General features: G+C 42.2%; 1 protein-coding gene across 1 annotated transcript in view; it reads right to left on the reverse strand.

Annotated features, from left to right (window-relative positions):
• Positions 1-17,157, reverse strand: part of FNDC3B (fibronectin type III domain containing 3B) — a 247,626-nt gene that overhangs the window by 82,900 nt on the left and 147,569 nt on the right. The window contains exons 7-9 of the mRNA XM_069975184.1: positions 9,057-9,115; positions 1,848-2,005; positions 1,334-1,393 (exon numbers count right to left, since the gene is read on the reverse strand). Coding sequence (XP_069831285.1) covers positions 1,334-1,393; positions 1,848-2,005; positions 9,057-9,115 — 277 coding nt within the window. The remainder of the gene's footprint in view (positions 1-1,333; positions 1,394-1,847; positions 2,006-9,056; positions 9,116-17,157) is intronic.

A 17,157-nucleotide genomic window follows, 5' to 3' on the forward strand; every position in this document is an offset into this window, starting at 1 on the left:
TTTCCCTACGACACTTCCAAGCAAAATTCTCTTTCAATGAACCAAGTCTTTTATATAAAAACAGAGCAGTGAAATGGAAAAAAACTGTCTAATACACTTACCAGTAAAAGTCTTTACCTGTCCTGCTCTGATCCACATGGGGCCCATAGGCCAGATTGCGCATTTTATAGTGATGTCAAATCACACGGATGCATTGTCAAATTTAATCAAGTAATTACAGCCTTCAGCTACTCATGGGTCCTAGTAATAGCAGTGGTGGCTGACGGAATTTGCACAGTATATATCATCTAGCTTTTATTTTCCTTTTTTCCAGGTTTCAGACATAAAATGTGTAACATATTTGAATCTCGAACAACCTCTTGAAACGTTATTCATAGGAATGGCCAGTTTTTGCACAATCCAGTATGGGCCTTTACCAAAACTAGTATTCCGTAGTTCACATAGTTGACTGTACTGTATGTACTGTATCTGGATTATAATGTGCCTGCCATATATAAAGGGTTTTTTCCAAGCAGAATGAATAAGCGATCTACATGATAGCTCATCAGACACTGATCAGTGAATACAGTTTGTCTCCATTCACTGTGTAGCGGTAGCGACCTGTAACTGGAGCTTAGCTGCTGTTCACCTGAAGGGGAGCTCAACTGCTTCCGACTCAATTTATTGTTTAGTGCATGCACCGAACAGCTGAATGGCTGGTGTCGACACCCTGATAATCAGTGACTGATTAGTTATCACGTGTAGCTCATCACTTCATTTTGGCACAGAAAACCCCTTTCAGAGTCTGATCTGTAAGAAAAAGGTTATATAGTGGCAGGAACTGAATTAATATCTAATTTTATGGTTGAAGATTTAGTTACTTATTAATTTGAATATCTGCTTATTCAATGCAAAGGAGTCCAATGGGCCGTCCTTATCAGCGACTGACAGCTCCTGGCACACTCATACTGTAAAGGCGGCTGTCCATCATCTAATGAGACTACTTACTGCACTCCTAGATCTACAATGAGCAGGGATTTTATTCAATATGCTGCATGTTATACTAAATCTTCTAACACAAACCACACATCAATCTTCTCAGCTCCTTCTGTCCTATAATTTGATGCTGGCATGCTGCCCTGCCTCTTTATGGTGACAAAATGCCTATACAAAAAAATTGTTAGCATTTTTCTCACTTGTCTTGCTTATAGGACACTATTTCTTTGAAAGGATCATGAAATAAAAAAAATACGAAGTCATTTATTCTCTTGTTGGGTCCATGGCATGCATAATGTGACAGGCATTGTTATTGTTTTTCCAGCTCAGGTGCTAGGACACAAAGACTATAACTCACCTGACATGATAATCTGTTGCCGGCCTGAGGTCTTTCAAATGACACTCTAATTCTTCTCCACTGCAGAGACAAATTGTATATTGAGAGTGAGAGATAGAAAGGGTACAGCTAATACAGGCTACTGCCCTCAGCTGTGATATCATCATCAATATAAGGGACAGAGAGAGAAATATAGGGCACAGCCGCCTGCCTAGCTAAACTTGGAAATATTCCTAATGCATGTAACATATTTTCAGGCGGCACAGACCAGAGCTTTTACAAGGTTTTAGATATACACACACATTAGCTCTTAACGACATTTATATATGCTTTACTATGTCTGCGGTGAAAGACATACAGAATAAACAAACTGCACAAGGACGCTTCTTAGGTAATGACTCTGAATGGAGGTTTGAGTACACAGATTTCTAAGGCACATAAAAAAGCATTCTCTTTATTGCTCTTCAAAATAAAATAGATGTGTTCTGGTGGTCACGGCTACCATATGGCTCCAGGATAGCATGCAGCTCATTACCTGTAAATAATCTTATATTTGCCGTCTCTCCCTTTGTCTGATAAAGCAACCTCATAACTACAGGAATAGGACAGGCCATTACTGGTTTTATCTCCGCTTGGATATCCATTGGTAGGGGACCATGATACTAAAGCTGTTCTGGACTGAATATTCGATACCTGAAATATAAAAAGGAAACAAATAAATACCTATTTTTTTCATACAGAAAATGTCACTGTCAGCAGTGAAACACATATTTGATAAACTTATAATTTCTTTGCACAGTTGTCTTGAATAACTTTTTTCTTGACACTTACAGTCAATTTCACAAATAATTATAATGCAAACTTTTTTTTACCACAATCTTTTCACAACATTAACTTGATAAGTTAGACAGACTCCTATCACAACTACTGCCTGATAATTAAAGAATTCCTCTCGCACAGATATACGATGACAATTCTGCCTTCCTGGCTGTATACTTACAACTTATTTTGGGTGAACATAGAGTGATGGATATTCACACTGTTCTACCAGCAGGTAGAGATGGTACTAGCTCTAGCTGTATATTGGAAACAGGGAGACCAGACAAAGATAACACTGCCGGCTGCTGGCTAAAGCGCTCAATGCAGTGAAATCCTAGGTGCATTGCTCCCTGAGAAAAATGAATATGCAGAAGAAAAGCCTGTGGAGCCTCATTTAAGCAGCTACTAGCTGTATATTGGTAGCAGAAAAAGAGGAGAAAGCAGGGTAAAAAGATAGCGAATCCCTCATTCATCATTTGCGCATGTGCCCGAGTCAGATGAATGGAAACCCGTTCCTGGCTATGGGTGTGAGTAGGGAACAGGCTTCGTAACACACTGATCATATGAGCACAAGTTACACAGTGTCCCCAGTGATGTCAAACACAACAGGGGTGGGGGGCATGGAACAACTACGTTTAGCACTGCAGCTGGGCATTTAATGGAGGACTGGACAAGCGGCGACGGGGGAATCCATGTATGCAGCCAAATGGGTAGCATGCCTGTAACACATCTTTTATAGCGGCAGGGGCATAATAAGAGGTTTGGATGAGCTGTATTTATAACTATGTATATTAATGCACCATTTGCTAGGATGGTACTTCTGGTTGTGTGTGTGCAATATCTATTTTGGTTTACAAGAGTATAATGCAGACCGCAGACTGCATGTGCTCTGTGTTTGCTTGGGTTTCCTCCGGATTCTCCGGTTTCCTCCCACACCCAAAAAAACAGATAGGCAATAATTGGCAAAACTATGTGAAGTCCTGCGGAATCAGTGTGTGCTATACAAATAAAAGACTGCTTTGGTTTACTGATATTCCAGAAAGAGTTTTTGAGACCAATTAACCCCTGATAAACACTATCTGATTTATAAAGGGAAACGTGTTGGGTATGGTCCGCTTTGTATATTGTCAACATATGATTGTTGCTTCAATGGATTGTATATTTTGATTGCAAAGGGTCATTGCAAAGTGAACACAACTAGATTTTTCTTATCTTTGCAACCCCATTACACCAGCCAATATCATAGGCTACAGGTGTTACAGGCTATAAGTGTACTGTGGTGTTTTAAGACTTTTAAACTGTTAATAGTAAAAGTGATATTTTAATTTCTAATACGCCTCTGTGACAAATATATTTTTGTTTGACTAATATGTAATATGTCATCTGATCAAAATCCGACAGGCGGTTGAACTGCAGTGAAATGAGTACAACATACATGAAAGTAGTCCAGGGCTTGAAGATAATCAAGTGGGGGAAGGATGGAGTGATGGAAAGTTGTAATTTTACCAGAGACTTTCCTTAAAGGGGTTGTCTGGGATAAAATCAGGCTGCTGGGGCTGCAGGGGAGATGTCATGGATACATACCTGTCCCGTTCCACAGTCGCTGCCAGGTTTCGGGCCCCCCGATCTCTGATGCGGTCAGTGATTTCAAAATATCCAGTGACACACCATTCCCACCGGAAATGGAAGCTCAGCAACTGTGGAAACCGGCAGAATGGGAGAGGTAGGGATATATCACATCTTCACCCCAGCCTCAGCAGCATAGTTAAATGTAATTTTATAACGGACAACCACTTTAAGTCTGCTCAAGTTAAACAAAAATTTAAGGGGTACTCTGTATACTGAGTATCCGAAGTATACAAGTAAGGATAGCGAGGGCTGGAAGTACTTTGAATATGACTCATACAAGAGGCTTTAACCATAACCAGGAATTATCGGCCAAACCAGAATGTCCAAAAGGGAAAAACATATCTGTAGACAACTGCTTTAGGGGTCAGAACACTGGGTGGCTGGCTGGGAAGTCTGTGGGTCTGTATGTGAAGAGTAACAGCTGGTGTAGGGAGTATTATAGGCCAGGAAATACCCCATGGGAAAAAAGGATTCAAATAAGCCCATACTGTGATGTTTGTTCATTTGGAGTGCTTGATATAAATTGTACATTTGTCTGGGGCTGGATGTCAAAAAGGAGCAAATATGAGCAGAAACCTGTCCAGGAACTAATGCAGCCTTCCTCCCCATGCCTTTATAGACAGAATAGGTATCGTACACAATGCCTTTAAACTTGTAATGGCAACAGACATGGTTATGCTTTATATGACACCCAAAAGCCCAGCAGATGCTGAAATAAATATATTCTTCTACCTATTCTGAGATGTGGAATAGGAAAACAACCAAGTTAAAAACAATCCCCATGAATGTCTATCTATCTGCTTCATGCTGGAGAGGAGGTGTGCACTTTAAAAGTCATCTTAGGTCCATTAATGAAGTGATTATAGAAGCATGAATAATTTATATGGAGAAAATACAGATGATGTCTAATAAGAGGAGCAGTAAACAGAGAGCTGCTTCTCAATAGGAAAGAGGAAAGTAAACAAAGGTTTGCTGAAATATTTAATTGGTTTGACGTCTTGTTTACGTACAAAGCAAAAATCCACATATCTCCCCAATTATGTCCCATTTACTTTTACAATCAGCCAAGCCTACTGCAGATAAAAATACCTCGGGGTAATGAGCTTTGAAAAGTTCAGAGCAGAACAAAAAGCAAACAAAAAGTGTATCACCGAGCAGTGTGAAACTGGAATTGGACTGGGGTAGGCTCACCATAGTGCACCATAAGGGCCTATTCACACTGAGTAAAACAGACGGAAATCTGCGTAGAGCCCCCCCGCTGCAGACTTCCGTTTGGAATCCCGTCTGCATAAGTATGTCAATGCGATGCCCCGCGCACACCTCCGCTCTCCACTCAAAGACATGTCAATTCTTTGAGTGGAGGCATGCAAAGCAGGAGGATTTTTAGCAGACTCCGTGGCTGGGGTGCTGCAGGGAATTCCGCCACACTTGCTCAGTTTGAACAGACCCTTATACAGTTTACATATAGATATAAATGTACATATAAAGTTGAATGAGCAATTGAAGTAGCATCATTATGTTGATAAAGACCTTCTGGTTAAAATGTTGCTACTGCCATGTTGTTATAGGTTTGTCTTTTTTTACCTAACCCACCTTTTTGAAAGATGTTACATTGCTCTAACACTGGATATGTCTGTTATATTGCATATGGCCAGATGGCTAGATATGTGGAGTACTGTAGATTTTTAACTTTTTGGGCATGTAGTGTATCTGCCAGCCATATAAACACAGCCCCCCAGGCAACCATGGGACTAGTGGTGCTGGAAAGGGGTATCCCCATCACAAAGTGATAACATATTACAAGAATACATAATCAATTTATGATATCACAAGAATACTTCACCAGTTTTTATTAGTTGGGGGCTGACCTCAAGGTCCCCATAAATCAAATAAGCCAGCAGCAGAGTGCAGGAAGCCCATGATGAGGGCAGCAAGAGGTTAAGTAGTTGGTTAAACAGAGGAGCAGGAGGAAAGCATCGACTGGAGTAAAAGGTTTGGGGGGTTTCAGCAGGAAGATAAGGGTCAATAGGTCCAGAGCAGGCAGGAGAAGATTACCTGCCAAGGTAATAATTTATCGGAATATGTTGTGGTCATGGCAGCAGGTGTGGGAAGGGGATTTGGAGACATTTCTGAAAATTGTAGATATATTCAAAAGTTGCTCTGGGAAAAGGTTAACTCACAGTTTTTAGATAAAAGCACTTGGAGGCCCGGGTAATACCCAGTCACACAGAGGGTTCTAGTTCCAATACATGGTGCCCTCGGGTCAGGTGGCTACAGCTAAGGGTAAGAGTTGGATACCTCTTTGGCGGTTGCATTGGGTGCTTCCAAGTTCCCTCCCACAGATTAATCTCAGGGGTTCTCAAAATATCTGTTAAATAATTATGTATATGTTATATACACCTTTATTTATATACTTATGCCTTTTGTTTGAATGGGTTTTATGGAAAAGGTTGAGAAGTTAGTGTTATAACACAGCGAATCTAGGCTAATACTTAGACATAAGAACAAAGGAGATGATGCATAAGCAGACCACTGTTTTTTCCCATCACAGTGGGTTTCTGCTGTCTTGTCAACTGCACAGTCTTATCTAAGTGAGTGGATTCAGCTGCAGGTCCCTGCATAGCCAAGTGGTAGGGAAAAACTCACATGTGGTTACAGTATTCATTACTGGCGGGAGGAAGGCTGGAACCACTGGACCCATGTGCTTTCTGGTGTGGGTTGACAATTAAGTCTTTCCCACAGCGTTTACCAAGCAAACTTCTCCATTACCTGAATTATAGGTCTTATAGATAAGTGGTGCCGTCACTACACTAACACTGCTCAGAATGCTGAAGAGAGGCCTTCAATAACTCTGGTTAAGGGCTGGCATGCGCACCAGCAGCCTTTTCATTGGCTGCCAATCAGGGCCAATTCACGGCTTGGGGGGGATGGGGGGGAACTGGGCCAGACAGCTTATTAACACACATTACAAAGTTATATAACTTTGTAATGTGTGTTAATTAGGCAGAAAAATAAAAAATGCTGCACTACCCCTTTAAGATTAGGACTGCAGTAAAAGTATGACCATTAGGCTTGCCACTAATCTATCAACTCCCCACTACATATATTACCAAATACAAGCTGTCCCATGCCAGTGTAAGCACTAACACAACTATCAAGATATCTGGGTCAGTTGCACAAATGCATAAGAAGTAATGGCAACCATACTTTATGGAAGCAACATAACTATTATTGGGAAAAAGGTATGAGCTTGCCCATACTCCTCATCACCTCGATGGATTAACAGACTTCAAATTTTGCTATCCTTGGATTTTGTATGGACATCTTGTATGCCCGCAGGATGTAATGACAGGCACTTGCCTACCTCACTGCTGCGGACCATCCTCTTCTTTCCATAAATGTAATCAATTGGATCCAGTTACCTATATCCTGATTATTTTAATAATGTTAAAACTGGCAAGGGACAGGTTGTGTATTGTAGAATATGCAGTTAGGAGGTAAAGGGGTATTCTGCTCCAACATAACTTTTGATATGTTGCCGCCCATGGTGAGACTAAAAATTCTTTCCACACTTGTTATCATCTATTTAGTCTCCTTTCCTCAGTTCTGAGCTGCTGCTTTCTGCTGAAGACACAAAAAACTATGTGCGAGTCTTTCTTTCTGTCTCCCCCCTCCCTTCTGAGACAACTGATGCAAACAAGTCACTGACTGGCTTTATCTGCAAAATTGTAGCTTCTTTATAATGCTAATAGGGTTATTCTGAGGTCAAGTTGCTATTAAACTCACTGGGGTTAAGGGGGTAGTGCGGCGCTAAACAATTATTCACTAAATATCACACATTACAAAGTTATACAACTTTGTAATGTATGTTATGTTAATGAATGGCCCCCTTCCCCGGGTTTCCCCCCACCCCGGAAGTGTAGTGCTCTGTACTCACCTGATCTGTGTCGACCCCCGTCCGCCATCTTGCGACAATGATGTAATCTTCGGGCAGCTGGCCGAACCGCTCCGACCGTCCCTCGTGTCGGCCGCCCTCTGCTGCGTCATCAGCTGCTCAGCCACGATTGGCTGAGCATAACTGTGCTCAGCCAATCGCGGCTGAGCAGCTGATGACGCAGCAGAGGGCGGCAGGCACGAGGGGCGGTCGGAGCCGCCCGAAGATTAGATCATTGTCACAAGATGGCGGACGGGGGTCATCACGGATTAGGTGAGTATAGAGCACTACACTTCCAGGGGTGGCGTGGGTGTTGGGGAACACGGGGAAGGGGGCCATTCACTAACATAACATACATTACAAAGTTGTATAACTTTGTAATGTGTGTTATTTAGTGAATAATTGTTTAGCGCCGAACTACCCCTTTAACCCTCCCAGCATTCCAAAGAAGCTACTATGTTTCAGATAAAGCCTGCTAGAGACTTGTTTACATCAGCCATCTCAGAAGGGAGGAGGAGAGAGAGAAAGGCTTACACACAGATTTTTTTTGTCTTCAGAAGAATACCCCTTTAACATATTAGTGGCAAGGTAAGTAGTAATATCTACGGCTCTTTGGCCTGTTAGTCTATAAAGCCCTATCTTTACTGCTTGTTATACTTTCCATAACACCCTGAAGATACGGTTGACCATTTTTGGGGTGTCTTGTGTTGTTTTCACAATAGGGTTGTGCAGGAGTGACACATATTCTAAATTGCATTTTCAGTGTATACATTGCTGCAGGAATTGCAGGTACAGAACCGATTGAATTGTAGTGGTGTGGCACTGGAGTATACTTCACATTTTCTAATTATAGTCATAAAAACACAAACTCAACACTACAACTGATATGGCTGAAGGTGCACCAGTCAGTTAGTAAATAAAATTTTCTTTACTAAAAAAAAAAGAAGAATTCCGTCCACAATCAATGGTCACTCTAAGTCATCAGCCTGAAAGTCATGGCTAGCATTCCATTAAAATTCAATGGAAATATGAGTGTAGTATAACTAAATGTACTTATACCAGATCCTACACTATAAAGCTATTTTACATATGTATCTATAGAATAAAGACTACGGGCATAACTCCTACTGCATAAACCATAGTCTAGCCCTGACTTCGCTTATAGGCACTATTTTCAATTGTCAGCAAAAAGATACATATAACAAAGTATTTTGTAGAAAAATAAATACTTTTTTAAATTATTTATTTAACTATAGCACAGTTTCTGCAGCGTCTATGTGACCATACTGTAGCTCCACATGCCTCTGAAGAACACTGATCTGCCAAAGATCTTCTACATGTACATAATGGTTGAGCACCTACCGTTAACTTCTCAATCCCTGATAAAATCTCTTGATTCTTCTTTATTTCGGGTTCATACTCTGCAATACAAATATTTTGGAGAAGTGTTAATTAAAAAAAATGTATAGTATGGTACCGTGTTAGCCAGAAAAATCCATATCGTGGTAAATACTTGAAATCAAAGTATTTTAGGAGCGATACCTTTATTGGCCAACAAAAAATTGTTAGAGCTGTGAGCTTTCGGGATTCACAAGATCCCTTCGTCAGACAAGTTCACAAATGAATGACTTACAGAAACAGCAGAACATTTTAGGGATGTAACAAACAAGGAGGGAGAGACCTCTGTGAATTGGGGAGGGGGGTGAAGGGGTATATACATCACATAGATAAGCCAGGGCAATAAAAAGGACTTGTTGTAAATTAAAGCTTATTTGGAAGTCCAATATTCTTGGTCAGTTCAGTCATCTGTGGAGTGTGTCCATGTAGTGGGTCATAAATCCAGGTGTCAGGTTTAATCCATGTGTTGATGACTGGAATGTTTTTATCAGTTTGAATTCCCACACTTTCCTTTCTCTGTCACTCTGGAAGTGACCTTTGAGGACCATAACCATAACTTGTTGACCAACATTTTGCTCAACAAGAGAAATACTTTGGCATTTCCACAATAAACTACAACATCAACTTCTAATCAACAAGAAGAAGAAACTCTACAGACTAAGGGCCCTATTCCACTGGACGATTATCGTTCAGATTATCGTTAAATCGTTCGAATCTAAACGATAATCGTTCGGTTGAAATGCAGTTAACGATTAACGACCGAACGAGAAATCGTTGATCGCTTTAAAAGACCTGGACCTATTTTTATCGTTGCTCGTTCGCAAATCGTTCGCGTTGAATAAGACATCGTTCGGTCGTTCACAATAGATACGAATGCAATAGCGAATAAATAGCGAAGAAAAAACGATCGCAATTACGATCATAAGTAACGATTATCGTTCAATGGAAATGAGTGAACGTTTTCAGGTCTTTCGCAATAGTGGTCGTTTGAGATCGTTAATCGTTAATGATATGCAAACGATAATCGTTTGGTGGAATAGGGCCCTAAGGATGAAAGCAGGTCTCATAACATCTGAGAGAAACTTGGATGAGCACAAGCTGGAAACACCTTCAGTTGTAAACCTCTCACAGTATCAGCCAAATACAGCAGAAATGAATGTTCTGTCTAAAGGACTTGCCTTCTGCCCTGCAAAACAACTTGACAGAACCCAATTTTGCAGTGATATAGAAGATTTTTTTCGCAGATTACGATTAAAAGAGTTTTTCTATGACAGAATGGATTTTAACTCACAAACTGACACGGAGCAAAAAGGAAAAAAAGGACAACCTGGACTCCACAACCCGGACATAATCAAACCCTGGATTACTACATAGACTGTTTTAGGCCCCCTTCACACGTCCGTGTCAGTTTTTACTGTCAGGAAATCCTGATCAGGAGACCTTAAATGTCATCAGGATAGTATCAGGATTTCCTGACAGTAATCCGTTTTTACCATCAGGAAACCATCAGGAAAAACCTTCAGGATTTCCTGATGAGATAATATTGTCTAGTATGCCAACATAAATCACAGGTACCCGTGTACCTGGATGGCCACAGGCTGCAGAACTACAACTCCCATCATGGCCTACCAGCAGAGCCATGATGGGAGTTGTACTTCTGCAACCTGGATGGCCACAGACTGCAGAACTACAACTCCCATCATGGCCTGCCAGCAGAGCCATGATGGGAGTTGTACTTCTGCAACCTGGATGGCCACAGGCTGCAGAACTACAACACCCATCATGGCCTGCCAGCAGAGCCATGATGGGAGTTGTACTTCTGCAACCTGGATGGCCACAGGCTGCAGAACTACAACTCCCATCATGGCCTGCCAGCAGAGCCATGATGGGAGTTGTACTTCTGCAACCTGGATGGCCACAGGCTGCAGAACTACAACTCCCATCATGGCCTGCCAGCAGAGCCATGATGGGAGTTGTACTTCTGCAACCTGGATGGCCACAGGCTGCAGAACTACAACACCCATCATGGCCTGCCAGCAGAGCCATGATGGGAGTTGTACTTCTGCAACCTGGATGGCCACAGGCTGCAGAACTACAACTCCCATCATGGCCTGCCAGCAGAGCCATGATGGGAGTTGTACTTCTGCAACCTGGATGGCCACAGGCTGCAGAACTACAACTCCCATCATGGCCTGCCAGCAGAGCCATGATGGGAGTTGTACTTCTGCAACCTGGATGGCCACAGGCTGCAGAACTACAACTCCCATCATGGCCTGCCAGCAGAGCCATGATGGGAGTTGTACTTCTGCAACCTGGATGGCCACAGGCTGCAGAACTACAACACCCATCATGGCCTGCCAGCAGAGCCATGATGGGAGTTGTACTTCTGCAACCTGGATGGCCACAGGCTGCAGAACTACAACTCCCATCATGGCCTGCCAGCAGAGCATGGTGGGAGTAGTAGTCCTAAGGGGTAATCTCACCTGTCCCGGATCCTGCTCTGTCGGGGCCGCGAGGTTGGGGTCCGGGTCAGAGTGCAGTGCTGAGGTCCGGGCAGCGGCGGCGGTCGGAGGTGCGGAGCATCCGGCGGGCGGCCCGGTGGTGAGTTCCCGGGGGGGGGGAGGGTCAGATGCGGCAGCGGCGGCGGCGGCGGCGGGGCGGGGGCGGGGGCGGCGGAGGTACTGGGGGTTAGGCGGCGGCGGGGGGGGGGGGGGGGGGGGGGGGGATCTGTAGTGCCGGGCAGCGTGTGCGGTGCGGTGCGGGGGGGATGGGGGTGTGCGGGTGATCGGACGGCGGCCGGGGCTGGCTCTCTACCAGTCCGGAATCGCGGGCACTTTCCTGATATACATCAGGAAAATGCCCGTGATTCCGGCGCTCCCATAGACTTCTATGGGGGCGTCCGTGCCGGATTTCCGGACGAAAATAGGACAGGATCTAAAAAATCCGGTCCTATTTTCCGGAACGGACACCCTTCCGGAAAAATCCGGAAGGGTGTCCGTGTCTAATGTTAGTCTATGAGTCCGGAAATCCGTCCGGATTTCCTGATAGGAAATCCGGACAGATTTTCCGGACGTGTGAAGGGGGCCTTAGAAAGAAAGTTAAATCTGGTATTTTGGATAAACAACACAACCAAACACATAACCTGAGTGCAGAGGAAAGGAAAGCTATAAAATCTCTATCTCTATAGATATCACTATTAAACCGGCAGATAAAGGAGGAGCTGTAGTGATTATGAACACGTTTGATTATATCAAGGAAGCAAAGAGACAACTCCAGGACAGAAGATACTACAAGCCATTGCAGGAGGACCCCACAAAACGATATACTAAGGAACTTTTAAACGTCATAGGGAGCTTAAACTCTACATCTACCAATCTACTGAACCTTATACCGGACAATCCCAAAATGGGGACTTTCTACATCCTACCAAAAATACATAAAGAAGGTAATCCAGGGAGACCAATTATCTCTGGTATTGGGACACTAACAGAAGCCATCTCTGGCTGGGTTGAAAATATTTTAAAGCCTTTGGTGAAGCAAACACCCAGTTATGTCCAGGACACCACCCACATTCTCTACAAACTGTCAGCCCTGGGCCCATTACCACGGGACACAATATTGGCCACCATGGATGTGGAATCTCTGTATTCAAACATCCCCCATGAGGATGGCATTGCTGCCTGCCAACACTTCCTTCAGAAACACAACAAAGCCATGGAACCAACAACACAACTCAGCAGGTTTGTGCTTAACCATAACTATTTTTGTTTTGGGGAAGACATGTATCTACAATGTATGGAAAGTGCTATGGGAAGCAAAATGTCTCCTCAATATGCCAATCTCTTCATGGCCAAATTGGAGGAGGAGTTCCTAAATACTTGTATGATCAAACCTCTAGCATATTTCCGGTACATTGATGATTTACTCATAATTTGGACAGGATCGGAAGAGGCACTGCTTACCTTCCACAGCAACTTTAATAACTTCCATCCCACCATCAGACTCACACTCAGCTACTCAAAATCCAAAATTCATTTCCTGGACACAACCATATCTATAGAGAACAACACCATACAAACATCGATCTACAAAAACCTACAGGCCACCCACTATACCTAAAATAGAACAGCTTTCATCCAAACCACACAAAAAAGTCATCTATAGCCAAGCCCTCAGATACATCAGGATTTGTTCTGATGATAAAAGATAGAGAACACCACCTATCATCTTTAAGAGAGACATTCCTAAAACAAGGCTACCACCCAATAACCATTGATGAACAGATCCACAGAGCCAAAAGAATTTCTAAGACAAAGCCTCTTGGAATATAAGCAGAAGGAGGAGAACAGCCGGGTACCATTGGTGGTCACCTATAACCCGAATATGAAGATCCTAAAAAAGATTACTGCTGAACTGCAACAAATATTCCAGAGGGACAACAGACTGAAAGATTTTCCCAGATTTACCTCTTCTTTTATTCAAACAGCCCCCGAATTTAAGAAACCTCCTTGTAAAAAGCGCTCGGACATCAACAACAGAGACTGGCACCTTCCCCTGCAACAGAAAATGCAGCACATGTCCCCACATACTACAAACAAACACAATCCGCATCCACAATACACAGCGGGACTATACAATCACCAATGCTTTCTCATGTACATCCTCCAATGTGGTCTACATGATAAAGTGTACACGAGGCCCCACAGGGATTTACATTGGGGAAACAAAACAGAAGTTACGAACTAGAATGAACTTACATAGACATACAATAAAAAGAAGTCTCAACATCCCTGTAGGCCAACATTTCTCAGGACTGGACCATAGAATAACAGATTTAAAGGTTATGGTCCTCAAAGGTCACTTCCAGAGTGACAGAGAGGAAAGTGTGGGAATTCAAATTGATAAAAATATTCCAGTCATTAACACATGGATTAAACCTGGCACCTGGATTTATGACCCACTACATGGACACACTCCACAGATAAGACTGAACTGACCAAGAATATTGGACTTCAAAATAAGTTTTAATTTACAACAAGTCCTTTTTATTGCCCTGGCTTATCTATGTGATGTATATACCCCTTCACCCCCCCCCCCTCCCCAATTCACAGATGTCTCTCCCTCCTTGTTTGTTACATCCCTAAAATGTTGCGCTGTTTCTGTATGTCATTCATTTGTGAACTGGTCTGACGAAGGAATCTTGTGATTCCCGAAAGCTCACAACTCTAACAATTTTATGTTGGCCAATAAAGGTATCACTCCTAAAATACTTTGATTACAAGTATTTACCATGATATGGAGAAGTGTTAATAAAGACAAATCATCACAATCTGAAACAAACACTAGTATAGCAGCACACATTGTAGATGATGAGACGTGTGCACTCACTGCCACCCAGCCAGGTACTATATCAAGTGCTCACATTACAAGGAGGTCATTCCTGCACACTGAAGCCAAGATGAAAATGGAAAGGATAAAAACTCCAGACATCTCTATCATTCAAAAGCATAACTCAACAAAGGTCTGATCAATTCCAGTAATCCAGAATATGTGATAATCCAGCATCTGCCACACTCTATTGACAACATTTTACTATAGATCTCTACAGTCTAAGGCTCTCTTCATACCTAGACTTGTAACCATGACATGGGAGGCACTCTCTAAGTCTAATTTATCAATTAATTGAATTTCTATGCTTGACATTCTTGAAAGCACCAATATCAGAGGTGATCTGTAATAGATCAGCCTGACATTTACAACCAATTAAAAATTGATTCTGCTTGGAACGTTTGGTCTGAGACAAATGGCAGCTATGTCACAGTGGATTTATTTGTGCATGAATATAGACACAACATATATTGGGCTATAGTTACATGTGTATATGCTGAAGTATTACATACATTTACAGCTATAGTGTCACTTATATGTCACAAATATGTCATAAGTTTTGATCGGCCAGGTCTGGGTGTTCAGACCCCCACAGATCAATAGAGGTAGGAGAAGTCAGTGGCTGTGCACCTTTCTCCCTGGCTTGCTGCTCTCCATGTCTAGTTGCATAAGATGGGATCCACTGTAAGTCTACGAAGTTTCCTTCTTCTTTCCATCAAACCATTTAAACTCTTGTCATGTACAGTATGTGTGACATGGCCAAAGTTTTTTTTAAGTAATAGCAATGCTTTGAGTTTTCTTCTGAAGTTGCACTTGTAGCTTATGGTATCTAGCACTGAATTGGAAAACTGATAATCATCAAGGAGATCGAGACCTATAAGTTGTCTTATGGACCATGCTATTGGCCCTAATTATTTGTCTGAATATTTAAAAACTCAGTAGTTGGCTCTCATGTGTTACAGTACCAGGGGCAATGAATATGATTCTAAGGCCAATTGAGAAAGAGTAGTTAGACTCAGATAGGTGTAGCTGGACTGAGTATTCTCCACTCAGCACAGGAACCAATGTTAAGTTGTACACTGAATGGCCACTTCATTACAGACATACATCAGGTAGCATATAGAGCTTCCTTTGGCCTTCAAAGTTGCAGCAACTCATTGTGGAAATAATTTTACAAGAATACTGGGCCATGTGGACAGATTGCTTCTTGCAGTTGCTAGAGAGTGATGCTCTATGGAAAAAAAAAACAAGTCTGGCTACTGTGAAAGTCAAAAAATCATGTTCCTGGAACTAGTCCTTCTGCTATTGGGTAAATGGTTGCCATGAAAGGATTAATTTAAAAAGCTAAAATGCTTAGCCAAGACCCACTGTCCAAATGTCATTCACAGGTATGACAGGAGTTGATACCATCATACCACCTGCACCAACCTAAATTGTTCCTCCTTACAGAACAGGTTGATTGAATCATTTTGCTTCCACCAAGTTCAGACCCTCCCATCAGCATGGTGCAATAAAAACCTGGTTCCATGTGACAAGGAGCTAAGGAGATGGGAGTTATGCTATTAACATTTAAAAAGTACCTAAACTTTTATTCACTTTAAAATCGGTCATAACGGTCATGTTGTACATTCTAGCATTCAAATGGAGGGGTGTTTGTCACTTTATTTGTTTTTTTACAATTGTAAATCAAGACACAATGGGGAAATTCTAAATTCACCAGACTCTAAAATGTTAAAATGATGCACATGCCTTGAGCTAGATTCATTATGTGTTTAGACACTTGTGACTTACTAACCAGTGTCTAAAAAAAGGGATTCTTCTTAGGGAAAGGGGGCATGGATCAGACTTAACCAATGTGTGCTACAATCTGGGTATAAAAGTTTGTAATAAATTAAGATAGTCAATAGTTGGCATGGGTTAAAAATGTTAAAGGGGTAGTGTGGCGGTAAAAAATTATTCACAGAATAACACACATTACAAAGTTATACAACTTTGTAATGTATGTTATGTCTGTGAATGGCCCCCTTCCCAGTGTCCCACCACCCCCACCCTTGTACCAGGAAGTGTAGTACATTATACATACCTGATCCGTGCCGACACGCGTCCGCCATCTTGTGCACAGTTATGCTCAGCCAATCGTGGCTGAGCAGCTGATGACGCGGCCGACCGAAGATGACGTTTGGCACAAGATGGCGGACGCGTGTCGGCACGGATCAGGTATGTATAATGCACTACACTTCCGGGTACACGGGTGGGGGGGGGGGGACACGGGGAAGGGGGCCATTCACAGACATAACATACATTACAAAGTTGTATAACTTTGTAATGTGTGTTATTCTGTGAATAATTTTTTTACCGCCACACTACCACTTTAAACTCTAATTTATCATACAGCATTAATAAATCTATACACTAAGGGAAAGTTGTTATGAAGCAGAGTCCTAGACAAACCGGAATTATTTTACCCAAAAGAGGTAATTCATAATAAATAAAAAAAATCACCCATCTTTCCCCACAGGAGAGAATGAAAGATGTAACAGATATGGTATGTCTGTATAGTATGTGTATGTCTCTGAAAGATGTTATAATGTTAAGGGGCCTATGCACACAGTCCCACAGCACTGCACTACTACTACTACAATAAAAAGTAATTGTGAATTAGATAATGTCTACTGTC

Source organism: Dendropsophus ebraccatus, chromosome 6 (genome assembly GCF_027789765.1).
Source record: "Dendropsophus ebraccatus isolate aDenEbr1 chromosome 6, aDenEbr1.pat, whole genome shotgun sequence".
Classification (NCBI taxonomy): Eukaryota; Metazoa; Chordata; class Amphibia; order Anura; family Hylidae; genus Dendropsophus; species Dendropsophus ebraccatus.